Source organism: Camelus ferus, chromosome 25, assembly GCF_009834535.1.
Source record: "Camelus ferus isolate YT-003-E chromosome 25, BCGSAC_Cfer_1.0, whole genome shotgun sequence".
NCBI classification, from domain to species: domain Eukaryota; kingdom Metazoa; phylum Chordata; class Mammalia; order Artiodactyla; family Camelidae; genus Camelus; species Camelus ferus.
This window is the reverse complement of record NC_045720.1, coordinates 30,709,477-30,736,806: the sequence shown is the minus strand read 5'-3', so window position 1 is coordinate 30,736,806 and position 27,330 is coordinate 30,709,477. Positions and strand designations below refer to the sequence as shown.

General features: G+C 35.3%; 1 protein-coding gene across 7 annotated transcripts in view; it reads right to left on the bottom strand.

The window, feature by feature from the left end:
• The window catches only part of RGS22 (regulator of G protein signaling 22), a 134,366-nt gene that overhangs the window by 26,550 nt on the left and 80,486 nt on the right, over positions 1-27,330 (bottom strand). For 5 of the 7 annotated variants that reach the window (XR_004315277.1, XR_004315278.1, XR_004315276.1 and 2 more), the window contains 8 exons: positions 26,600-26,758; positions 24,513-24,581; positions 22,047-22,208; positions 17,853-18,032; positions 14,210-14,368; positions 8,355-8,453; positions 6,104-6,197; positions 5,901-5,981 (listed from right to left, as the gene is read on the bottom strand). Coding sequence is in view for 4 of the 7 variants with exons in the window: in XM_032468228.1 (XP_032324119.1) it covers positions 5,901-5,981; positions 6,104-6,197; positions 8,355-8,453; positions 14,210-14,368; positions 17,853-18,032; positions 22,047-22,208; positions 24,513-24,581; positions 26,600-26,758 (1,003 nt within the window). In the remaining 3 variants the exon portion in view is untranslated. Of the gene's footprint in view, positions 1-2,434; positions 4,773-5,900; positions 5,982-6,103; positions 6,198-8,354; positions 8,454-14,209; positions 14,369-17,852; positions 18,033-22,046; positions 22,209-24,512; positions 24,582-26,599; positions 26,759-27,330 lie in introns of those variants that run through there. The other 2 variants (XM_032468229.1, XM_032468231.1) reach the window with 2 other exon arrangements.

Genomic DNA, 27,330 nt, shown 5'->3' with positions numbered 1-27,330 from the left:
GTTCTTGTCATTGATATCAGGGTAATGCTGGCTTCATAAAATGTATTTGGAAGTGTTCCTTCCTCTTTTTTTTTTTTTTTTTTGGAATAGTTTGAGGATAGGTACTAACTCTTCTTTGAGTGTTTTGCAGAATTCCCCCTTGAAGCCATCTGGTCCTGGGCTTTGTTAGGAGAATTTTTATTACTGTTTCAATCTCCTTACTAGTAACTGATGTATTCACATTTTCTATTTCTTCTTGATTGAGTCTTGGAAGATTGTACATCTATAGGAACTTATCCATTTCTTTTAGGTTATTCAATTTTTTGGCACATACTTGTTTGCAGTAGTCTCTTATGATCCCTTATACTTCTGCAGTGTCAGTTGCAACTTCTCTTCCATCTCTAAATTTATTTAAATTCTCTCTCCTTTTTCTTGGTTAATCTAGCTAGAAGTTTTTCAATTTTGTTTTCCTTTTCAAAGAATCAGCTCTTAATTTCATCAATCTTTCCTATAGTTTTTTAAAATCCCTATTTCATTTATTTCTGCTCTCATATTTATTATTTCTTTCCTTATACTAACCTTGGGTTTTATCTATTCATTTTTTAGTTCCTTTAGGTGTAAGGTTAGGCTAATTGATACTTTGTTGTTTCCTGAGGTAGACTTGCATTCCATGGCCACACTCCCCCTCAGTAAGTATCTTTATGAACATTATTTTTAAAATCTTTATCAGATAGATTGCTTATTTTCATTTCATTTAGTGCTTTTCCTAAGGTTTTGTCTTATTTCTTCAATTGGAATATATTCCTCTGTCTTCTAATTTTGCCTGTTCTCTGTTTGCTTTCATGTGTTAGGTATTCAGCTATGCCTTCCAGTCTTGAAGAAGTGGCCTTATTTAGAAGGTGTCCTGTTGGGCTCACAAGTGCAATCCTGCCAGGCACTAAGGGTTGTCCCCAATGTAGATTGCATGTGCCCTCCTGTTATGACAAGGCTGTGGCTGCTGTAGAGCAGTGCTGGGTGGCACTATTGCCCAGCCAGCTGTGAGGCTCAGCTGGAACATAAGGGTAGGCAGGGCTATCAGCAGGGCATTCCTACTGACACTAACAGTCTAGTTGGAGAATTCCAAAACGGCGCCCACCACCACTAGTATTAGCAAGGTAGCCTAAGATTGCATTAATGGGAGCGTGCATTAATCAATCAATCCCCAGGGAGCGTCCTACTGATTTTTGCCTCTCTGTCAGATGCTTCAAGATTAGTACACAGATCCTTCTCACCCATGGTCCATACACTTTTCCATCTGGTGTTTTTGTGCTGATTTTCAGGTCAAGTGAGTCTATGCACAAGCTCTTTAAGACCAGGTTTTCTGTTTCCTGTAGTTCTGTAGTTTTCCTAGGTATATTCCCCATTGGTTTTCAAAGCCAGGTGGTTTGGGGCTTGTCTCTCCTATGCAGGATCTAGAGGTTGGGGCGCCTGACATGGATATTCCTCAGGAAAAAAGACCCATACGTTTGTGATCCCTCGCAGTTGTGGACTGCTGCATCTGGCATGTGGGTTTTTCCTTGCTGAGTCTGTCCCTGCCTCTCCTATTGGTCTTGCTGCTGTCCTTTAACTCTTTGTTGCAGAGGCTCTGTTCATCTAGTTTTCTGGTCCGTTTCTGAGGGAATTATTCCATATGTAGTTGTAGATCTGTTTTCTGTGTCAGAAGGTGAGTTCAGGATCTTCCTACATTGCCATCTTGAACCCTTCCCCTTCATCTTTCGATCTAAGGCTCTAATTTAAAATAACTGCACATTGAGGAATACACCAAAACTCTATCTGCAGTTATAAATTAAAAAGTTCTAATATCAACTTATAGAATCACAGAATATTAGTGCTAGAAAAATGATCCTTTGTTTCTTATATGTAAGTAAACTGAGATTCAAAGAGGTAAAATTAATGACTCCAAATCAGAAAGATAGTAATTGATCCAAAATTAGAACCAAAAGAACCAAATTTTCCTCAATCTTTGGATATATACCAACTGAGATATTTTTGAAGTAGAAAGGTTATTGTAATTTTAAAAAGAAAATGTCAATTAAAAAAATTATTCACAGATAATGTTCTGTAATTTTCAACTATATAACAAATGATAAAGATACATATTTAAACAAATACAGCATGAATTAGGTTATCTCTTTAACACTAAATTTGTTTATTAAAAAATAATATACACAAGCTGAATCTGAGCCAATTGGCCAAATTACTTTTGGATTATTTCACTATTGTATTTATTTCAAACTGTTCACTCAAAACAATAATGTAAACAAAGTATAAGCTCAATTTTCGCATGTTTTGAAGGATGTAAGCTGACATAGTATATGGAATAATTTGTGTGTTTTTAAAACCTAAGGCTTCGAAAAGTAAACTGTTTTTCCTTTATGAGAACTCATAAAGTCAAGAAGCACATTAGATGCAAACATGTATAGCACAGTTAGAATTTATTTATTTATTTGTACAAAGCCAAGACAGATTTAAGGGCACTTTTAAGATTACCTAAAATATAGTGTATGTTACATTAAATCTAAGGAATTTGTGTGTTATTAATTCAACAAACATTGGCTGAGCATCTCCTTTATGCATTTTACTTTCAAAGATGATGTAAAAGGAGAAATTATTCAAGTGGCTGTAATACAGCTACTCACTGAAACAAACAAGCTGTCATCAGTTAGAAGACGCTGTTGGTAGCATAATGGAGCTAACAGGCGTTATACTTTTAAAAAATGATATGCTGGGGAACTAGAATCTGAAGATTCCATTGTAATTAGAGATTTCAAAAAGTAAAATGCAAAAATGTTCCAACGTCTAAAGTAGTTCTCAATTAGGGATGATTTGGCAATGTCTGGAGATGCTGTCAGTTGTCACAGCTACGGAGGGGCTACCAGCATACAGTGAGTAGAAGCCAGGGATATTGTTAAACATTCTACATTGTATAGGACAGCCCTTCACAACAAAAAAAATTAGCTGCCAAAAATGTCAATAGTGCCAAGGTTGAGAAACTCAGGCTGAAAGTGATTTAAGTGATTGAATGTGATTTAATATGTGTTAATTTTTTCTCTGAAAGACACGATGACACATTGGTCTATTTTCATAAATATGAAAAATGGTATAAAATAACCATAGTACTGGGCATTTATCATTACAATAACACAAGTGGAAAATTTTTGTGAATAGCATTATACTGATATTCTTAGATGAGCAATACTTTTTACCTTTTGAAGATTTTAGAGTGGAGATATTTCCTTCATTTTTCCAGCAAATATTTAATAAACATCTATTGTCTAGATGTTCTATGTCAGATGCTAGTATTCAAATAACAACAAGAAAATTTTAAAAAGAAGTATAATTGATATGCTAAGAGAGAAAATGGAATCACATAAAATGCTCAATTTAAAATCAAAAGAAGGCAGAAAAGGAATGGAATTTAAAAAAAAAAAAAAAGAAGACAAGGGCAATGAATGGAAAACAGATACAAACGCCTTGGCCAATATGGGGTCTAGAGGAGTGTGAGAGCAGAGGGAACTACAGGGTTCCAATGTTTAAAAAAAAAGTGTCCAAAAACCACTGTGTTAGGGAAAAAATGATCTCTGATGTGTGCCTCCTGATGCTTTCCCGTTTTAAAATGTCCAACTCTTTAGAGAATTAGGAATGGCAGTTTCTACTTGAAAATACTTTCTGGGATCGTAATAGAGTGTAAGTCCAGCGCCTCCAAGCCGCTACTCCAGGTCACAGCTTCTGAGTCCCAGGGCCTACGGATGGTGAAGCTTCACCCCCCAGATCATTTCTCACACATTCTCCTTTGCCTCCAGGAAGAGGACAGGAGGATGCGTGTCTGGGTTTCTCTCTGCTACAAGTGTAACTCCAGTTAATAAGAGAGCTTTTACCTTTTAAAGCTCTTCTCTTACTACCCTAACAGTTTACGTCAGAGTGGACTGTGGAACACCTGTATCACAGAGACAATGAGGATGTCTGTTAAAGAGGGAGATTCCTGGGTCCTGTCCAAGAACTACTGAATCAGCCTCTCAGAGGGTGAGCCCAGGAATCTGCATTTCTAGCAAATGTTACACTGAGTCTGATGCACACTAAGGTTTGAGAACCACTGCTTTAATAAATGGGGTTTTTTTTTAGAATTGTGTATAGGGATAGGGATAAAGTGGGGAAGGGTCTTCCCTTTATGTTTTGGGTCAATTTATTGCTAGCAATATTGGTCCCCTGACCACTTGCTGAATATATCAATGAACAACATGGAGGGTAGGGGTACTGACCCTCTGCAATGTTGAAAATCTGCATATAACTTATAGTAGGCCCCTGTACTGAAGGTTCCTCCATGTGTGCAGTTCCGTATCTGTGGGTTCATCATACACAGATCTTATAGTACTGTAGTATTTACTACTGAAAAATATCTGTATATAAGTGGACCTGCGTAGTTCAAACCTGTGTTGTGAAAGGGTCAACTGTACAGTGAATACTCAAGAAACATTTGTTGAAAGACTACTTGAGGAGCAAAACATTTATAGCTCCTTAAGGTCTGTGATAAATGAAACATTTTGATTCTTCTAACCTAGATAGAAGTTGTTTTATTCTAAATAAGTTTAAAAATTTTTTATAGTCTTGTATGTCATGTGTACAGAGTAGCTGTAAGTTTTGAACTGTGGAAGTAAAACAAGCCAAACTTTATTTAGATGATAGGCTTGCTCTAAAGCAGACTGTCAAAAAGCATTTGAGCTTCCATTGTTAGTTAAATTTGGTTTAAAGAATTCCTGCAAAAAAAAAAAAAGGAGAAATGATTGAAACATAAACAGCTACAAAAAATTTAAACCCAAAACAACAAAAACAAAAACTTAGAGAGTTGTAACAAGGATCAAAAAAGTTAACACATGTCAGCACACCCTACGTGCCAGAGGCACTGTGAGGTTGGTCTCAAGGGTAGGGGAACTGGCAGCGGGTGCAGAGGCAAGGGCAAATCAGAAGAGAAAAAAGATGAGCAGGCTAAGAACATACAGGCCTGCTCATCAAACCCTCCCAAGAACCAGAAAACTATGGATTTTAAGAAACGAAAATCTAAGCTGCGAGATGGAAGGTAAGAGAATAGGGACTTCTACTGGGTGTTCTAAGTACTGGGTCAATGCGTTACACAGGTTATACCCCTGCGCTACTTTGCAAGGGCATTGCTAAACTCTAACATTAGTATCTGATCGAAACTGTATAACCTCATCAGTATCTGTGTGAGATGGACTCCAGCTTGAGTTTTGGTTCTTTATTTTCAGTCCCTTCTTATGTTCCTATCTTGGGAAAATGGAACTTAGAAAAATTCAGCTTGGGAGAACTTGGGAAACTGAGCAAGAGCCCAATCTTCCATAAATATTCTCTGTGGAAGAGAAGACTAGATAAGAAGTAAATAGAAGCAATAAATGGTCATTCCCCAGAGGCCTTCCTACTCAGGAGGCTGTGTTCAGAAGGCAGGCAAGGTGCTCCTACCCACCAACTTGTTGGTGGGGAGTCTAACTATGTGTGTGTGTGCTTTGCGTGTGCGCTCTGTGCAGGTGTGCATGGGCATCAGTGTGTGAGTCAGCGGGACATGGATGGGAGTGATCAATTCAGTCTCTTACTTACCTTGTACCTACAGCAGCTCCCATGAGTGCTGTCACTCTGGGAATGGGGCAAAGGGTTGGGTATAGGCTTAGTCCTTCCTCTCCAGCAGAGGAGGAAAAACAGAGAGACAGGACACACACACACACGGAATTCTCCTAATGTGTGGATCAGAGCAGTTGGGAGGGAGTTGTCCCTCATCCCTTCCTGCCCTCTATATTCCGGACGGTGAGGTAAGAGATGAAGCTCTAACAATAAGAAAGAAAGAACCGAAGATAGACTTAGCACTTGAAACTCACTCTGGATGTTGTGAGAAGATATGGTCTTTTTCAGAGACATATTGGAAGCAGTAGACTTGAAAGTTGTAAAAGATGGCGTGGCTGCAGAAAAAATAAGAGAGAGAAATAAGGAAAACAGTGAAGTAACCATCAGTCAAGTCCTCTGAACTGAACCCATGATAGAAGATAACAAAGCAACTCTGTAAGGAAAAAGCAAAAACTACCTGCAAACAACTTTCTTTCTAGTTCTTCTTGAACTTTAAGAAGAATCCTTTCCTGTTCTAAAGCTTCTATGTACTTCGAGTAGCACCAGGTTGGCTAGAAAAATAATTTTCAAAGTTAATTTGGAAATATTTGCCCTAGGAAGTAAACTGAAGGTAAGATAGCTTCTATCATCCCCTTTATTTAAACCTTTTATTGTAGAATAACACATACAAAGAAAAACACAGGTGATAAATTTATAATTATATGAATTTTCACAAACAGAACTTGCCCATTTAAACTTTTAACTGGATGCCACAAATTGTTATTGGTCTACATTTATGTACATATATTTATGATAACGTAAAGGTAGTTTTCTATAGCCTTGACCCAAATTTTTAATAATTTAATTTTTCTTCTAGTTTTATTGAGATATAATTGACATATAGCACTGTTTAAGTTAAAGGTGTACAACATAATGATGTGACTCACATCATGAAATGATCACAAGAGGTTTAATAAACACTTATCACTCATAGATAAAACATCAAAGAAATATAAAAAATATTTTTTCTTATGATGAGAACTCAGGATTTACTCTCTTAACTTTCATTTATAACATACAGCAGTGTCAATTTTATCATGTTGTACATTACACACCTAGTACTTATGTATCTTATAACTGAAGATTTATATTTTTGACTACCTTCATCCAATTCACCTTCCTTTCATCCTCCACCTCTGGTAGCCACAAATATGATTTCTTTTTCTACGAATTTGTTTGTTTTCTTCTTCATTTCTGAAGTATAATTAACCTACAACACCATGTTAGTTTTGGGTATTTCTATACATTTCAAAATGATCATGATGATAAATCTAGTTAACATCTGTCACCACACAGAGGTATCGCCCAACTACTGACTATGTGCCCCACACAATAAACCTGTGACTGGTTTATTGTGTAACTGAAAGTTTGCACCTCCCACTCTCCCTCACTCATTTCTCTCCTCCCACCAACACCAACCCCTCTGGCAACTACCTGTTTCTTCTGTGTCCACGACTCTGTATCCGTTTGGTTCTGTTTGTTCATTTGTTTCGTTTTTTAGATTCCACGTATAAGTGAAACCATGCAATATTTGTCTTTCTCTGCCTGACTTATTTCACTTAGCTTAATACCCTCTAGGTCCATTCATATGTCACAAAAGCAAGACTTCATTCTTTTTATGGTTGAGTAATATTCCATTGTGTATATACTACATCTTCTTTATCCATTCATCTATTGATGGGCATTTAGGTTGATTCCAAGTCTTGGCTATTGTAAATAATTCTGCAATGAACACAGGAGTGCATCTATCTTTTAGAATTAGTGTTTTTGTTTTCTTAGGATAAATACCTACAAGTGGAATTGCTGGATTCCACTTGTATGGTAGTTCTAGTTTTAATTTTTTGAGGGGTCTTCATACTGTTTTCCATAGTAGTTACACCAATTTACATTCCCACCAGTAGTGCATGAGAGTTTCCTTCTCCATATCCTTGCCAACACTTGTTATTTGTTGTTTTTTTTTTATATAATAACCATCAGACAGGTGTGAGGTGATATCTCCTTGTGGTTTATATTTGCATTTTCTGATGATGAGTGATGTTGAGCATCTTTTCATGTGCCTGTTCACCATCTATATGTGTTCTTTGAAAAAAAAGTCTATACAGGTCCTCTGTCCCTTTTTACTTGGGTTGTTTACTTTTTTGATGTAGAGTTGTATGAGTTCTTTGTATGTTTTGGATATTACCCCTTCAGATACATTGTTTACAAATATCTTCTCCAGTTCAGTAGGCAGCCTCTTCATTTTGTTGATAGTTTCCTTCCCTGTGCAAAAGCTTAATTCGAAACAAAAAAAAAAAGTCTGATGTAGTGCCATTTGGTTATTTTTGCCTTTGTTTCCCTTGCCTAAGGAGAGCTACACAAAATTTTTACTACGACAGATGTCAAAGAACGTACTGCCTATGTATTCTAGCAGTTTTATGTATTCAGGTCTTATAGTTAAGTTTTTGATAATTTTGAGTTTGTTTATGCATATGGTGTGAGAAAGTAGCCCAGTCTGACTCTTTTGCATGAAGTTGTCCAGTTTCCCCAGAACTATTTATTCAAGAGGCCATTTTCTCTCTTTAGCCTCATTTCCAAACACACCTCTGCTACTATAAAATGACTGGGTTACTGCACCCTGCTGTCCAGTGCTCTGTAGAAGAAATGTTATCTGTGGCATCTTTCCTGCTTACCTGTCGGCCGTACGCTTGCAGGCCTAAACCTGGGTCACTGCCTAAAGTGGCTGTTTTGATAGCAGATCCTGAAGTACTCGGATACTGTTTGATTCCATCCTGTAATTATATTGAGTTAAATTATTCCCCAAAAGGGAAAAATGCTATATTAATATAAACTTACAGTTCAGAAGTCATATCATGTAAAAAATATTTTGTGGTGAGCCCCATACCTGAGATTTCACCAATATCACTAATATAACGTAATCTACTGTTATGATCTTTAATTTTATTTCATACTAGTATAAAAATATTACAAAATAAATGAAATTATGACGTAGAATGTAAAAATCACCCCCAAATTCTAGTTTCTAAGAAAAACCACTACAAACATTCATCCAAACTTCTCACTAGAGAGATGCTTAGATATAATCTATAATTTTAATATGTTTATTTTATTACATAAATTTCATACACATGGTATTACACTATATGTGCTCCTTTAAAACCTACTTTTTCATGCAAAATATTGTGAAAACATTTCTCTGTGAATAAATATAGAATAAGAATGTAAGGGCATGGTCTTTGTATCATATACCAAGTATGCCTACAGTAGAACACATAGTATATACTCAAATATTTGATGGATGATGAAATGAATAAATTAAATTATTATTTTCTATGGATGAACAGTCTTATGCACACAAATATTTGTTGAATGATAAAAGAATAAACTACATTATCATTTCAATAAGTGAATAATATTCTAGTAAAGGAGTGTACCACAGATAATTTAACCACTGCCTGCTATTAGAAATTTAGGTCACTTAAAATTTTGCTATTACAAATAATGCTATGTACACATCTTTGTGTACTTTTTTGATTCTCTCCTTTACAATAAATTTCTAGAAGTGTATTTGCTAGTTTAAAAAGAATGAATATTTTAAACAATATAAGTTCTCAAACTGCCCTCCAGAAACTGAGTATCATTTTTATACTTCCTCCAATAATGCATGAATTTGTAGGCCTTTTTCTCATACCCTCAACCAACACTGGATTTTTTTTTTCTGCCACTCTGCATGTCTTTGGTTATCAGTGAGGTTGAACATCTTTTAATGCTTTTAATCATTTGTATTTCTTTTGTGAATTGTATGTTAATGCCCTTTGCCCTACCTTCTGTTTAGAGTATTTACCTTTTATATTTTATTTTTATAACTTATATCATAAATTTTTTGAAATATCATATATTTTCCTAATTTGTCTTTTAACCTTGTTTATTTTTTGCCATTTACAATTTAAAAGATTTAGTTAACTTATTATGATCCTTGTTTAATGAATTTGCCACTGTTCATTTTAAGTACTTGACATTAAACTATATGAAAGCTTTTCATGACATTCTTTCTCCTGTCATAATTTTCTTCAGATTACCTAGCTCCATTTGATTCCTTTATAAGAATAATAGATGAAGGATATAATTGACATTAGTATTTTTGTTGTAAGGGACAGTTATTGTTACAATAAATAAGATAATAACTAATATTTACTTTATGATATTCATTATGCTTCACATGTCATATTTAAGTCTAACCTATATTCTTTATTCAATAAGTATGCATTTAAAATCATTCACTAAAATCCTACTTTTTAAGACTAACTCGAATTTACCTTTCCTTTGAGATCCTTTACCATTCCCCACAAATAATTAATTGCTCATTTTCTGTGGTTTCAGTTGTTTGTTTATACCATTTCCAGTTAAGTGTATATGTGTGTTTACCTACCCTTACACAATAGGTAAATTATATTCATATCCCTAGCTTATGTAGCAGGGATCAATATGAACAGATGATCCATAAAACTCTATGTAGTAGATAATTAATAAAAGTCTGGTGAAAGAAGGAAGAAAAGGACTAGGATGGGAAGTTCTTTTGAGACACTATTTAGGCCACATTAGTAGAAAATGCAGCAGAGTCACAAGAGACATCTGGTTGGTGAAGTTATTCATGTGCCACAGGTGGAATCAGAACAGAGCTCCTAGTGTACATAAGTTAGACAACATTCTATTTTTTTCCTCCCTCAATCAGCCCTTTAAACCTTCCTGAGGCTACCAACTTAGGATCACATTCATACAGCTCAGCTGGATATGGACTTGCCTCAAGGGCCTGGAGAAATTAAATGTGAGGATTTTTATCAACCTCCAGATGATAGAAAACAACCAAAGAGTAGCTTCTGAAAATCTGATAATTTTTTGTAGCATCATTCATATAGAAATGTTATTAAATATTAAACACAAAATATTTGTAACACTCACATCAGATATGAATAGTAACATTACCACCAAAGCTTAAGAAGTGCAGTATCACTTTGTATCATTCCTCAATCCCATCATTTAACTCCACTCAACCACAAAGGTAATGGCTATACGGGATTTTGTGTTTCTCATTACTTTTGCTTATTTATAGTCTACCATATTTGTATTAATTAGTTCTGCATGAATTTTTACTTTATATAAGTAGAGGTTACTGCTTCTATTCCTTTGCAACTTTTCCACTCAACATTATACTCCTGCTATACATCTACACTTATTATTGTGGTTATGATTTATTTGCTTTTCATCACAGCAAAGGATTCTACCACATGAATTTATTTTTCCAATCCCTTGTTAATAGACATTTGGATAGCTTCCTACTTTTTGCCATTGAAAACACGGTTGCTATAAATCATGTGCACATTTCCTGATGTATGTGTTCATGAATTACTATAGGATATACGTACATATAAGCCTAGATTTGCTTAGTTGAAGGCTAAGTGCATCTTTTAATTTATTGGATAAAGTCAAATTGTTTTCTGAAGTGATTATCAATTTATACTATTCACAGTGTATAAGAGTTCTGATTGCTCCACATCCCTATTATTGGTTGTTGAAGAAAATATGACAGTTCAAAATGAGCAGAAAACGGCAGGTGATGGCCATATAAAACCATTATAAGAACAAAAAAGAAAATGAGAACTCCAACACTTTAGTTGATAACAGTACTCTCTAAGAAATCCAATCATGAATCAGAGGAAAACTCTAACGTAGGATCCCAAAATAGATAAAATATTCCTACAAAAATACTTGCATATATAAAATAATACTCCAAATCATAAATACAGAAGCTGAGGACAGAAACAGACAAAAAAAATTTTAAAAAGGAAAATGTAAAACTGACAGTTTACTGAACTTAAAAAAATTGAAGAAAAAACCAAAATCTCTCAGAAATGAAGCTATAAGGTGCCCATGGGATTATGAATATGGATCAGAAATAAAGTGCATGTATACACACATATATATATATACATACACACACACACACACACACACATATATATATATATATATACACACACACACACACAATGAATATACACACTATGAATATAAATATACTATGAATGTAAATTCCCCTCATCCAATCTTGGCAAAAGATATAAACCTACAGACTCAAGGACCCAAATAATCCTCAAACAGAATCAACTCCCCAAAATACCACAGAAGATACATTATAATCAAAATTATGAAAACTAGAAACAAAGGAAAAATCTTGGAAGAAGTGAGAAACAATACCTTACTTGTAGGGAAAAGAAAGAATAAAATAATAAATCTTGGAACATCAAAAAGGAAGAAAAATGGAAAGAGCAAAGGTATGGGCAAATACAACAGACCCAATAAAGAGGATGAACTATGTGTATACACAACAGTGTGGATGGATCTAAAGGGCATTTATGTTGAGTGAAAAATGCCAATCTCAGAAAGTCACATATTATATGACTCCATTTATATAACATTCTCAAAATGACAAAATTACATAAATAGGGAACAGACGTGTGGCTGCAAGACATTAGGGATAATTGGGTGGATATGACTTGTAGTCACAAGGGAGAACTTTGTGGTGCATCTTGGACGTAGTGTTGGCTACTTGAACCTACACATGTGACAAAGTGGCACGGAACTATACACACACCTTGTACCAATGTCAGTTTCCTGATTTACTATTGTATATAGTTCACGTAAGATGTAGCCCCTGGGGGAAACTAGGTGAAGGGAAAGTGGGACTTCTGTACCATCTTTGCAACTTCTTGTGAATGTTAATTATTTCAAAATAAAGTTTTTTCTAAAAAAAATCACCTGGAATTGGAAATTTAAAAAATAACAATAGCAATATTTTGAATATGAAATACTTGGGAATACACTTCATAAAATACATTCAAGACCTGTCATTGAAAATGACAAATCATTAATGAGAGAAATTAGAGAAGAACTTAATAGAGATAAACTGTGTTCATGGACTAGAAGACACAATATTGTTATAATGTCAATTCTCAAACTGATCTATAGGTTTATTACAATCCTGATCAAAATATCCAAATAACATTTGAAAAGTTGTTCCATTTTACCAATAATTAGGTGAATGTAAATAAATGCATTAGCATGATGACATACTGTTTGTCATCAACACATTGGCAAAAATTTCCAAGTCTGAACATACTAAATGGGGAGAAGCAGTATTCTCATATACCACTGGTAGAAATATAGACTGACACACGTACATACTCTACTACTCAGTCATTCCAGAACATTTTTATACAAGTGAATATGGAGACATTTACAGGAACGTTGCCTGCAGTGCTGTTTGTAATGGTGAAAATTGGAAAAAAAAATCCAACAATAAAGAAATAGTTAAATAAAAATAGTGTATTTATTCATATGATGGAAATGCAGCAATAAAACTGAATAAACTAGATCTAAGTAGTGCAGTAGAATTAAAAGACAAAATGAATTTAAAAGCAAGATGTAGAAAGCATAATATATGCTATGGAGTGAATTCAGTCTCCCCATATTCATATATTGATGCCCTAACTTCCAGTGAGACTGTACCATGAGATACAGTCTTTAAGAGATTTTTAAGGTTAAATGACGTCATAAGGGTGGGGTGCTAATCCAAAGGAATTGTGGCTTTATATGAAGAGGAAGAGAGAGAGAGATCTCCATCCCTCCTCAACTAGCAAGGACACAAGAAGGTGGCTGTCTACAAGCCAGGAAGAGAGGTCTCACCAAGAATCGAATCAGCTGGCACCTGGATCTGGGACTTCTAGTCTCCAGAACTGTGAGAAAATAAGTTATTTTGACCTGTGCAAATTGGGGTGTTCATTATATTACTTTTGTTTCTTTTAAATTTCCTTTAAAAAACAGAATAGGAATAAATTTGTGAATAGGATTAAATATATTACTTGTTAATCCTTTTCAAGTCAAAGAAAACAGATAAACATAAAGAGAGCTAGATGAATGGATGGATGAATGGATGGACAGATTAACAGACAAATAGGCAGGCTGGACAATTTATGACTTACATTTGTAAGTTTCACAGTTAATATATCACTCTGTAATTTTAATATTGAAAATGCTGCCCACAGTACAAAATATTTTTTCATTCATTCTCTTATTCAGTAAACAATGATTAATAATTGATCATGAACCGGACAATGGTTAAAGTGTTAAGAGTATCTCTGAGGATCTCAGTCCAGCAAGAAAGACAGATGCAAAAACTTACTCACAAGACAATATAAAGTGTTCTCCAACAGAGGCAGGACTGCTTTTACAGCAGATGTGAGCTGCTGTGCTAGGAGGGTCCAGGAAGCCTTCCCATAGAAGAGATGACATTTGAGATAATTTTTAAAAGTTCAAAAACAAGTCTGAAATCTCTGATTGAAAGCATAAAGCCACTAAAATCTGTATTCTATAACTTCTCTGTCTTTTTGCCCAATCCAGATTCTTTAAATTCACACATATCACATACCTTTTAAAGGTCTGATTAAACCCAAAATGATTCTTGTCTCACCTTTGCAGATTTTTCATCTTCTGTGACTGCTGATTTTTTTTTCTGCTTACTATATTCTTGTCTTCTCTCCAAAACACTCATAATTTTTTCATCAGTTAAGTTCTTCCTAAACGCACAAAACTGAGGCCAATATTTAAACAGAACCCCAAAAATTGTCATCTGTATAAAAAACAAAGCATGTCTCAGATTACAATTTTATACAAATGTACCAATTTAAACTCTAATTCACCATAATAATGGATTAACTATTCTATCTTTAATATACAGCATGTTTCCTCCAACTTATTGTCTCCAGACATCTTGGTATAGTTTAGCTCAGCACATGCTTATCATCAATGTTTTTTACTACCAACGAGAAGTCTTTCTTTCAAAAAAAAAATACACTTAAATACACTTAAAAGTCACTTTATTCTTTATGCTTCTCTAACCAATTGATTGTATTAATAAAGAATCCATTAGGTCTTTCTAAATAAGAAATTTATGTTTTCTTTTAAAACATATACTAGTTGATCTGCCACACACTCTGTTGTTTTATGCAAGTATTCCAAATATTCAGCTCATCAAGGGGAACTCCTCTCCACCCCCCTTTTCCTTCTTTCAGAGAAAGGAAATACCATTTTGCCTCTGGAAAAGCTCTTAAACAAAGCTGCAGATCTAAGAATAAATCTTGAGTAACTTTTAAATGATATAATCTCTCTTTTATGTAAGAGCAAGAAAAGTAACATTTAAAAAGCAGAGTGGTATCCTGGACAAATGCTTTCTATGAGGACACTCTACATTAAGTGATTAATTGTGATATTTATAGAGATAAGAATTGTTGCTCAAATCCCCATGCCAAGTTTTTCCATTAGTTCCAAAGGCATACATTGCTTCCAAGAAGGTAGGACTTGCCACATCAGATGAAGTCCAACATCTTGTTGCTAAGAATGGCCTTTACCTCATGCCCTGGAGAAAAGTGAACCATCCTGTTAGGCTCTAAGCCAACTCTTCAGGGGGAAAGTGGAATTTTTAAAAAGTAAATGCTGCTGTGATCAACAGAGTCCTGAACTGATACATTTTATTACTCTTCCTTTCTGTACATGAATATCATTAGTAATTGTAATACAATTTAAAATACACTCTTATTGAATTCTATAGCCTCTTGGGATTGTAAGCACAAAAGCTAAAGATACTTTATTTGATGAAACGCAGGCTTTAAAAATGTTTTTCATTTACAGTTATCTGCCATGCATTTAATTAAGTAACCCCCTGCTCCAATGTCACGGGATCATAGTGGTTCTCATATGAACTCCTTAAGGTTAAATACTCCTCCTCCTCTATTTACCAACTATTGACTCAACTTCTCAGTTACCGCTCCAAAACCTGAGTCATTCCCAGCTCTCAAATATATTTATTTTCATCTAGAAGGCCTTCCAGTAAGTCACCCTATTAGGACACAATTTTTCAAGGCAAACATAAAATTGCTCTACTTCTAAAAGTTGCAATTAAGGTTAATGACATACATGTTATTCATGAAAATTGCCCTGTACCTCCAGAACCTTAAAAGATAACCTAACTATGGGTAAGGAAATGTTTTCATAAATAGAGAGCTACTTTGCCCGCTGCCAGCAGATGGCAATGGCTGTAGTTTTATTTAAAAGGGTCAGTGAAAATACGGCTGAGTGATGAAACCTTTCAAGCTATTAGGAATGCAGGCAGAGGCTACAATGATAAGGATGCAAAAACAGGCAACAGTTTTTAATTTACTATTCAGCCCTTTTGTTCAGCTTCGCTTTCATTTCCAACTTGATCTATTCCTTTCCGTCATGATGGATCTCTTCTCACACTCTTTCATTTATTCAAAAGTGTCAAGTGTCTATTCTGTGCCAGGCACTCAGGCCACAAAGGTAAATAAGAAACACTCCCTGCCCTCAAAGACCTTATAGTCCAATGGGGAAGTCAGACATGAGAATAGTCATTTTCAATTTTGTGTGATAAGTGTTCTGACAGGGACAAACACAGGACATTACAGAAGTATAAGGGAGAGAAGATGATACTGCAAAAAGCTCTGGAGGGAAGAAACATTTCAGTAAGACTGGGAGATAGATGGCAGCGGGTAGGACGACGTGGTTAGAGAGATATGCAGGAAGGAGTATGGTCTTCATTCTGAGGATGATGGGGAGTAATCGAAACTGAAAACAGAGAAGTGACATGATCAAATATACATTTTGAAAAAGATGGCTCTGTCTGCAGTGAGTTAAATAGTTTCAAGAGAGCCTAGAGGCAGGGAATTTTGGTAGTCAGTGTAAGACATTCCCTTGTGAACTGAGGTAGCAGCATGGCGTTGGAGAAAAGTAGATAAAATAACAGGTAACAAGGAGCCAATTGGATATGTTTTAGTGACTGAAGATCACCAAAGGTAAGGGAGTGAAGGAGAGGGAAGCCATGAGGATGGCAACCAGACCTGTGGCTTGTACACCCAGGCAGGAGGCAGGCCATCCCTTGAGCTTCCTTATGCACAGAGGAGTAATAGATTTGGTGAGGTGTTTTCTGATGCTCCAAAGTCCATATTTAAGATATGTCTAGGACTTTGTTTGGGAACCCAGGGAGAAGGCATAAACTAGGAGACTCCAGGAAATTTCCCAAGCTGCAATCCCTGGACAGTGTGGCAGAACTTACCAATGTAAGCAGCTCTGGACATTCACTGTCAGACTCAAGGTCTACGCTCTAGACGGGCAAGCCCCGGCCTGGGCTTCAGGAGACTGAGGCTAGGCTGAGTGATCTTTTCATTAACAGATGCTACGGTTCTGGCACCATACTTTCTCTATTTCTCTCTAGCACATCCTCAATCATTCCTTTATATTTTTGCCTATTTTAATGCATAATTTGGATTGTGAGTCTACTTTCAGTTCCTTTTAGGACTTAGAACACAGCTGGCTTGCAAATGCATGTTAAGGAATAACGGCTTTTTTTCCATGCTCAAGGGCAATCATACCCTCAGTCTCTGTTTCATATCACTTAAATCATGACACAGCCTTCCCTATTACCCTTATTATAATTTATTTTTCTTAATCATTTTTCAGGAACAGCATCACTAAAAGGCTTTTCAAAATGCAAATAAATTATGTTCAACAAAGCAGTGTTTTCTATTATTTACCCAAAAAAGAAGTAACTTGAGCAGGTTAACAGGCCCGACTTTCCTTTCATGAGCTTGTGTACTTTATGTTGGTTGGGTACTTAAATCTCCTCTCACTTATTTTATGAGCTATGTGAATATTCCAATCTTTAAAAATATGCAAATCTTGGGACATACATATTTTATACACATCTGTCATAGCAGATATTTTAAAAGGAAATATGAATGGCGGGAAAGAAAGGAGGAATTAACTGGAGTTTTATAAGTTAGAAATAAAAATGATAACCATGCAAAGTCAAAGCACAGTATTTAAATAATGGTATTTTCTGTACATTATCATCAACAAAATATTAAGTTACTAGTTTCCATGTTCTGTGGCATATGCAAAGATTTTTTTAATTAAATAGAATAAATCCCAGCATTAGAATTAGAACCTTGCAAAATATGAATAATGCAAAAACTTTAAAAGAATATCTAGACTGTTCATCTGTTTTAAAGTATGTTTAGCCACATGTCCTGACTTCTTACCTGTGCCTCTCTAAATACATATGGTCCTAACTCCTTCCTGTGTTCAATAATCTTCTGGGCTTGCTCTAATGGAATGTCAATTTGTAAAGCTGGTGGAATACTGGAATTAATAAAACAGTTGATAATAGTCATGATCTTCTTGTGGATGACAGACTCATCACAATGAGAATGGCACAAGTCCTAACCAAGGAAGAAAGACAGAATAATACATGATTAATGCGTTACTAGAACACTTTATAGAATGTGTCAATATGTCCTTCAGTTATTATGTACACTCTAACTTCAGGTCAGGAAGGTACTAGGACATGCTGACTACCTTAGAAATCGTAGCTTTTATTTCTCTTAGGTTTGAGGAACCTAAGACTTTGATGCATGTACCTTACGTAAATACAGGTTTTATTTAATCCTGATTGCTTTTTCTCCTGGCAAAAGAGCAGCTTAGTGTCTACTTTGACTCAGTTAACACATTTATATTAAATGCCTCCTATATGCCAGACACTGAGCTGAGCCCCGAGACACAGCACCTGCCCTTTAAAGGCTCAATATCTATTGGAAGAGAAGCATGAAAACACGTTACTCCGATCTGAGATAGTTAATCTAAGTGGTCCGTAAAGGTAGCCGGAGCCCTGGGAGAGCACTGAGAACAGGCACCTAATTCAACTTACATGTGGACGCAAAAGCTTTTTCTACCATAACTGCTTCTACACCAAGGTGACCTAGGCTCAAAAAGCCTAGCAACATAAGCGGGAATCCTGTGCTGGCAGGTGGGGTATTACACATCTCTTAGTATCTACATTGTTTTAAGTTAACTTATTACATTATCATATTTATAGCTAAAGAACTTAACAATAGTAATTGTACATTTAAAAGACCCAGTTTTATGCCGAGATGTAAGGCTATCGTTTTTTAAAATAAAGAGGTAGCTTAGCTTGAATCATGGTATTTCTCTGTCAAAGACACTGCTCTCTAAATCACTAGAAGGTAAACATATTTGGAAACTTGTAATTCTAGGCCAGAAATAAGCCAACATTTACTAAGTACTCACTATATGACAGGCATTGTAATAACTGTCTTAAGGACACTATTAAAGAAAGAAAAATTCTAGTGCTCACCAAATAAAACTTCACATACATAAGTTACAAGTTTGGAATAAGTTATCTGTGAAAAATCTTGATATAAATGTTACATTGAGGCAACAGTTAGCATCTTCTACTCAATTCAGTATCCCCTCAGAAAATGCCTATTTATAACATATATGTTTGGTACGTTACCAAAAATTACCATTACTAGTGAAATTATCGTATCAGATTATTTGGCAAGCTGGCTTATTATTATTATGGGCTGCAAGGCTTGTGAAATAAAAATAAATTTGTGAAGTTATGCAGTTTTAATTTTGAGAGTGTAATTTTTGAGAATTTTGATTCTTTCCTAAGTGTTCTGCCCTACTATACCACTGGCCAAGTTAACTTTCACCCATCATTAAAGTCTCAGTTTGAGCACACAGTTGACCTTTAAACAACATGGGGGTTAGGGGCACAGACTCTGCCACGCAGTAGAAAATCTACATGTAACTAGAGTTGGCTGTCTGTAATTGCGATTCTGCAACCTGGGATTAAACCAACAGTGGATTGTGTAGTACTGTAGTCTGTATTTATTTTTTAGAAATCCAACTATACGTGGACCTGCACATTTCAACCCGTGTTATTCAAGGGTCAACTGCAATGTCCCCTAGTAAACGTTCCCTCAGTCCAGGAAAGATGTCCATTGTAGGTAGTTCCATTGCATCCTGTGTTTCCTCCACCACTGCATTAATCACACTCTTATAATTGCCTAGTCTATCACTTGTCTGTCCCTCCCACAACAGTGTAAGCCCTAAGAGGAAAGACTGTTCACAGTTGCACCCCCAGGATTTAGCCTGGCCTTTGATATGTGCTCAATAAGTATTTGCTGGATGTATATATTCTTCCAGTCTTTTCTCTACGGACACACACACACGCACACACGTACAAACATACTTTAGATTAAAATCATACTGTTCTCTAGTAGCTAGGTGTTGAAAAATCGATGAGATGAATATCTTTTCCCATCATTGATTATTCTCCTACAGCATACATTCTAATGGCTACAGAGTATTCTGTTGTATAGATGTATCATAATTGAGTAACCCATGGCCTGTTGCCAAACATCTGGGTTCTTTCTAATTTTTAACAATTCAGAACAATGTTTGAGTAAGATCACTGCAGCCATCTCTTTCCATATTACTACAATCATCAGGGAAGGGAGCGTAATTTAGTGGTTAAGGGCACAAGCTTTAGCAATAGAATGGCTTGGTTCAAATTCCAGCTCTACCACTTGATTAGCTGTGTGAGTGATGTCAGGAGTTTCTCAAATTTTTTATGCCTTAGCTACTTCATCTGTAAAATGGTGAGAATTATAGCTTTGACCTAGGATTCTGATAAAGAATAAATTAGTTATTACATGACAAGTGTTAAGACAATATCTGGCAGACAGTAAACACTCAGTAAGTCACATGAAAGCGAGCACAGTAAGACTCTGCTGTGTGGGACGCTTCTCCCCTGGCAAACTTCCTCAAGACTCAGTTCAAGTATCATCCCTTCTGCTGAGATCTCCCTGACCTACCAGCCTCCCTGAATCATTCTCTCCTCTGTGCCAAAACTGTGCCTAGTTAGAACATGGATCAGAATCAATATTATTTCATGACATTTGTTTTCATGGACGTCTCCTTCCTTGAGGGAAGGCAGTGCATTGTATCCACCTTTTTATTCCTACAATCAGCACAATGACTGGCATATTAGGGACAATATATGCTTACCAAATGAACAAACTTACTCTTACAGCATAATTTTTAACAGCTACCTAGTGTTGTCCTTCATTCTATACCACAGAAAAGATATTTAAATGGGGACCAAAGGCAGCCTTAAAGGAGAATCAGCCACAGAGTTAAGGGTTGACTGTGTATGAGACCATGGTTTTTTAAAAAGCTTGTTCTGCACAGTTTATCTCATTACCTCTTGCCCTAGCAGGGCTGGCCTTACTCATACTCATTTTAGCTTACAGACTCTTCTGCCCACTCATCATCATTGCCTGTCCTGCAGAACAGACTCTACCCCCTTTCTAATTTTCAAAAAAGTATTTTATTATTACTTAACTTGTGACAGATTTTTTTAAAACTTATTTAAAAATACTTTTTTTTTTCCTGAGGAAATTTCTTCATTGAGAAAAGTACAAAAACTGTTGATAACAGAAAAGAGTAGAAAACAGTTTCATGGCATGCTGGAGAACGTCTGGAAAGAAGATTGCATTGCACAGCTACTAACTATATAGAACATACATGCTGCAGAGTACTAGCACTGCCTAATACATACTAAGATTATGGGCCAATTAAAAGCATTATCCTCTAAAATTTCCATTTTATTTTTATTCTCAGCTTTTATAATTGGATAAAATAGGTTGCCTGCAAAGAAATGAGCCTGCTAATCTGAGAGTATTTAAGCTGGATGCCTATTCTTAGGTATTTCTGGACAACATTCCTGTATTCAAGTCTAGAATATAGCCTAGAAAGTCCTTTCCTCCTCTTCAATGCAAAGATTCTATATGACTCCATCAAACAATTAAACCTGAAAAAGAAAACTGTTTTGTACCTAAAAACTTGTTCTTTCACTTATTTATTTTGTTACAAATTTGGCCATTCTAATAGAAAATCCTCTCTCGTATCTGTTGGTTTATTTACCTATAGTCCATTATCTTTGATATCAAAGATATTGATAACAAAGCTGCAAATAAGTCAGAAGGAATTCTTGTAAAGAGGTCTTGGTTAAAGTACTGAATATGGATATCTTCAGGAAAAAATGTGCATGGTACATTTATAGATAAGTGATATGCAAAAATTAGTTAAAACTTTTCAAGAAGGTTCTCATTTGATCATAATACATGTGAACACCTTGAAAGGCCTAATACTATCATTTCAGGGCTTGCTGTTACTCTTCACTGTAGAATATTAAATGTATCTAACATAGAACAATAAACACCTCAATACTGACACATTTGTGTGAAGACATCAAGATCTGCGACACCTTAATCAAAATCTTGTCCATAAAATTAGTTAGAAATCTGATATGTTAATGCATCTCCTCTTCAAAAAGAGGTGGTTTTCTCCAGTTTTTAATGTAATACCTTATATTTTTGTACTTCTTGCCAAAAGAGCACCCCATTTTCCAATAAATCTCCTTTCAGAGCCACAAACCGTTGAAATTGTCTTGCTGTAACTGGATTCAACAATGCTTTACGGAAAGCAACGATTTCACATGATGAAGATATCCACTTACTCTCCACAGGCTGTCCAAATCAGAGAATACAGAAAATTAGCTGTGTTCTAAAAATTAATAATAAAGTTACTTATTAGGCTAAAAGTGACCAACTTCTGTCTCCTTTACTTTTGGCTGTTGAAATTCATGGCACGGATGAACAGAATTACACAACTTTCCCCCTCTGTTCTTCTCTCTTTTTTCTCCTTTATATTTTTATGGCATCATGTTTTTAAAAGGTAGAGGGAAAAAGAAATGACTGGATGATTTAGAACACATAATTACATTAAGAGCGTTAACAATCATTACAGTTTGGGACTAGGATGAAAGACTACAATTTGGTGTACAGTATGAGTTCTGTGCTTAAACAGAACAAAGTAATCATAATGTTATGATCACATATTGTTATTAATTACATATATTATGTTATATATGTTAATATATAATTCCTGTCCTTTAAAAAGTAAAAGCAGTTAAACACTTAAGAATTTTTTCAAAAATTTTAGAAAAAACTACCAATGAATCCTATTAATTTAAATAGAAAATTTACTATAAAGCTTCACTATAATTCTGCCCTAGAAAGACCATGTTTTTAGGTGAGATATCTTTATATTATCTTAACAATAAATTGCTATTAATAATTAACAGCAAGAAGAAATAACTATTAATGGATAGTTTAATAATAAACTTCCTCTGACTGAGGATTTACTTTATATAGCAAAACAACCAGAAGGAACCCAGGGTGTTTTGCTATGGCTAAAGGCATTACTTATTTCATATCTTCACAATTTTGAAATATGATTTCTACTTTTTTACTTTGACCATTTTAGATCACATATTCATCTTCCTTTAGCCTCTCAGATTAAAAAACTTAATAGATTTTATTGCATTCACTGAATTAATTTTTTCACTCAATAAATTTACTGAAGTTCTCTAAATCTGAGTTTAGCCTACAACCATGCAAGGAGGCATCATTTTAAAGGCAATGTTTTAATGAACTTGGGAATTACAGTAACAATCAATGATAAAGATCCACTATGCATGGTAAATATCCACTAATGACAAGGCATAAAATAAGTTTCTTGAAATAAGTCATATGTGATCATCAACATAAGTGTTTAAGAGAGCTGTGTAAAAACTCTATGGGAACACAAAGGAGGGAGTTACTAATTCTGCCTGGAGGAGTTAAGAGCTTGGGGAAGGCCAGAGAAGGGCTTTGAGGATGACATCTGAGTTGGAAACTGAAAAGTGAAGGCAACCGAGGCAGTCTAGATGAATGGTGGGTCCTTTACCCCAGATAAAGTGAATAGATGTCTATCACTATTTCAGTGAGGCACATGTGGTGTTCTATGGATAAAAACATTAAGACACTCACCATATGGTCCCTATTAAAATTACAGCCCCATAAATAGGAACAACTATGTATTAGACCGGGATGTTTATTTAAAACCCACTCAACAAATAATGTTTTAAGACCTGCTTCTTAAGATACTAAAACTTAGCAATTTAACTAAAACCTGTAATTTAACTAAACAGAAAATAACATAATAGATAATGCAAAATAATATGAAGTATAAGCCCATTCTATTTAGTATTTAAAAAAATATAAAGCAAAAGATAAATATAAGGACAGTTTATTTCCTTTCAAGAGGAAAACACAGAAAAAGAGCACCCTAACAGATACATACATTCCTCTAACAGTCTAATAAATTTTTATCTTTGCTAGTTGTAGAGGGTCACCTGGGTCTAGCTTGACATTTTATCAAGACCCGTAGAAAGATGAATACACATGGATTTGCAGGCTCAAAAAGAGGACTGTGTTTAGCATGCTTGTTAGGAAGCAAAATAGGCAATTTCTAATAAGGTATTATAATGGTTTAAATAATCACCAAAATGATACCTATTTTAATTGTTTTAAAGTTAAAATGTAATTCTAAATCAAGAGGATGATGTAAGATCATCTAAGTTGCTGATTCTGCTGCATACTTCTCATCCTTTTTGTGTAATTCACCCCCAATAATAAATAAACGACCATATGCTGGAATGAACAGCTTGTCTCCATAAATCCATCACGAGCAAAACAAATAAAAATATAGATTTAAAGTCCAACTACACACTTCTTGGGTTGAGCAGGTCAAGGAATTCTTTAAGGTGAGGGCTCCAGTAGACTCACACTTTTCCCTAGATTCCACCAGCCAGTTAAGAACAGTGTCAGCAGTCTATTGGTAGCTCAGAAAGCAGTGTCTACAATGAGGTTCTTTGTACAAGAAGAAGAAAAACAATCATTTGACAGAGCAGAACTTACAAGAGGAAGAATATAACAAATATTACTTGCCTTCCAGACCCCGATTTTCTTTTCATGCTTCTGTAGTAAAAGCTCTTCAGCTATGTCTCTCATCTGTACCTAGAAGCAAAATCAATGATTTTATCCCAGTTATTCAGAATGTCCCCAGTTTTGAAATTATCTACTAATTTAATAGCTTTTAAAAATGATGTAAAGGTCAGTGCAGATAAAAGACAGAGAACAGGAGAAAGAGGATAAGACTTAGAAATGGATGCCCTGTCCAGGTTCCTGGGCAAGTCACTCAAATTCTCTGAACAGTTTCTTCATCTGCAAAGTGGAGATAAGAACACCTGAGTGCATTGCGCCAAAGGCAGACAATAGTTTCACTCTGGGTAACATGGAAACTAAAGCTAGAAAGATAATTAGAACTTCCCAGATTTTTGTGCTATTTTCCAGTAAAACAACTAATTTTAGAAGAGCAAAAATGTTACTCAACACAAGGAAGAAATACAGTAGGTATTTCTTGAGGTTATTGCCTATTCACAGTATTTTCCCTTTCTTCGGAACCATTCCCGCCTATTCTGCGCCATGTGACCATACCTCCCTGTCCATCACACACACATCCAGGAGCTGACCTAGAGAGTGACCCAGAGTCACTGCTGCTGAGTCTTTTGGTAGCCCCAGCCTGGAGAAAAGATCTGAGGATTCTTCTTGCTGGGTTCCCAGGGCTGTCCTGGCCTCTAGCCTTTCTAAAGCTTGTGTGTCAATTCTTCCCCTACGTTTGTGAGATGCTCCAGCATCATTTTGTAATAAATACTTGTTCTCTCTTTTCTTTTGCCTTTGGCTTAAGGTTGCCAGAATCAGTTTATGTTGTTGACCATCCAAAGAATTGCTAAGCAGGAAGTGGCTGTAGGTAACAATAAAATTATTGTGGTAAACATAGTGAGAAGACATGGTAAATGATATTAGTAAGCCAAGTATCTTTTTACTTGGCTTTGGATAGAGAATTAGAGTCATCATGAAGAAAGAAAATGAGAAAATCTGAGTTGTCCCAAAGCTTATTGCCAGGAATTTTTTGCCTAAAGCAAATCAGGTCTTCTTCCTCATACTATAAGTCCTATGCTTCCAGCTGTACTGTGTTTTCTATAACTTAAGGTATGCAGAAGACTAAGGATATTTCCAGATAAGTAAGACTCAAAGCGTTTGATAAATTAAGTATGGAGAGCAGCTTTTTTACATTCTTCCTGATCAATACTAGCGGCATGTGCTTTACACACTAAAGTCCAAAATTACATGCTCTTTGCCTCTTGTGTTCTCTTTGTAAAGATCATGTTCACCTATTAAATGTGATAATGACATTTTAAATTATCAAAGCAATACATGCTTCTTATAACAAAAAAAGCAAAACAGCAACAACAACAAAAACCCTACTTTACAAAGTAAAAATCCTTTTCACTCCCTAAACCTATTCCCAGGATGCAGATCCTCTTCTGATTTTTGTTCATAAACATAATATAAATAGATAAAGAGAAAGAGAGAGAGATGCATTAAATAGACAGATACAGAGATATAAGCATATATAATAGGATTATTTTCTATATATTTTTGTTCTGCATCCTGTTTGTTTCAGTAAATAACATCTTTCATTATCAGGATATGTGGGAATCTCATTTTTATAAACTCATTTACATGGAAATCTGCATAGTTTTCCATAGTATGGAATTATCATAATTCATTTAACTATTCCCCTTTGTACATCCTTCCCCATTTATAAGAGGACTCAATAATAATAATATAAAAAATAACAACTATATTTAATAGACAATATCTGAGTTTGCTGTGTGCCAGGCACCATGCTAAGAAACTAAACATACATCATTTCATTTCCTCTTCATAAGTCTTATGAGGCAATTACTCTTATTAACCTCATGTTTTTTCAAATGAGGAACCTAAGGTTGTAAAACTTAATGTTGCACAATTAATATGTGACAGTGCTGAGATTAAAACTTGGGAAGTCTGACTCCATGTTCTTAACCACTATGCCACAGAAGTACAATAGCTGGGTCAGCAAGTATGTGCATTCAGTGTTTTGAGAGGTGCTGTCAACTGCTATCCCAAGATTACATTAATGTATATACCTTTATCTTTTGACGTGCTGCAAACTGTTCACTTGCAAGAAACAACGGCAACCACACATTTTCTAGCCTATTTAGGACGTGCTTCTGAATTTCAATCAGAACGGTTGCATCAAGCTGCTCATGGAGAATCTTTCCCCAGCCACCACTTAAATTCATTATCTAAGGAAAAAAAAAAAGAAACTTCTTTAAAGAAGTAAAGAAACACTAATAGTCTTTAATTTATTCATTCACCCCAAAACCATTTGCTGAGCACCTGACAGATGCCATAATTTCCATTTTCTGTAAAATATCTCCTGGCTTTACTGTGTATAGTAAAGAGAGATAACTCCCCTAACATCAAACAGAGAATTGTGGTCTATGTGATGGTTGTGTCAGATGTATGGTTTTGTTTATGGTATGTCTCAAAGAACACAGGGATTTTTATCCTGCATAACAACTGCAATGCCATTTTTTTCTCCATGGCCTCAGTTTCTTCAACTGTAAAATAAGGCATTAGCTTGTGAGTCCTTTTCTAGAACTAATACTTAGTGAATCTGTGATTCTACTCAAATGGACTTGTTTGAGAAAGCATTTTCTTTTGTGCAAGAGAAAAATAAGGCATTAATTACTTAAGAGACGATCTTGACTCAGATATTATAAGTATGCACATCACAAACAAACACTGGGTTGGAGATGGTGGAATGATGGTGGTGGTGGCAATGTAGGGCTGTCCCAGCAACTTCAAAGAAGAA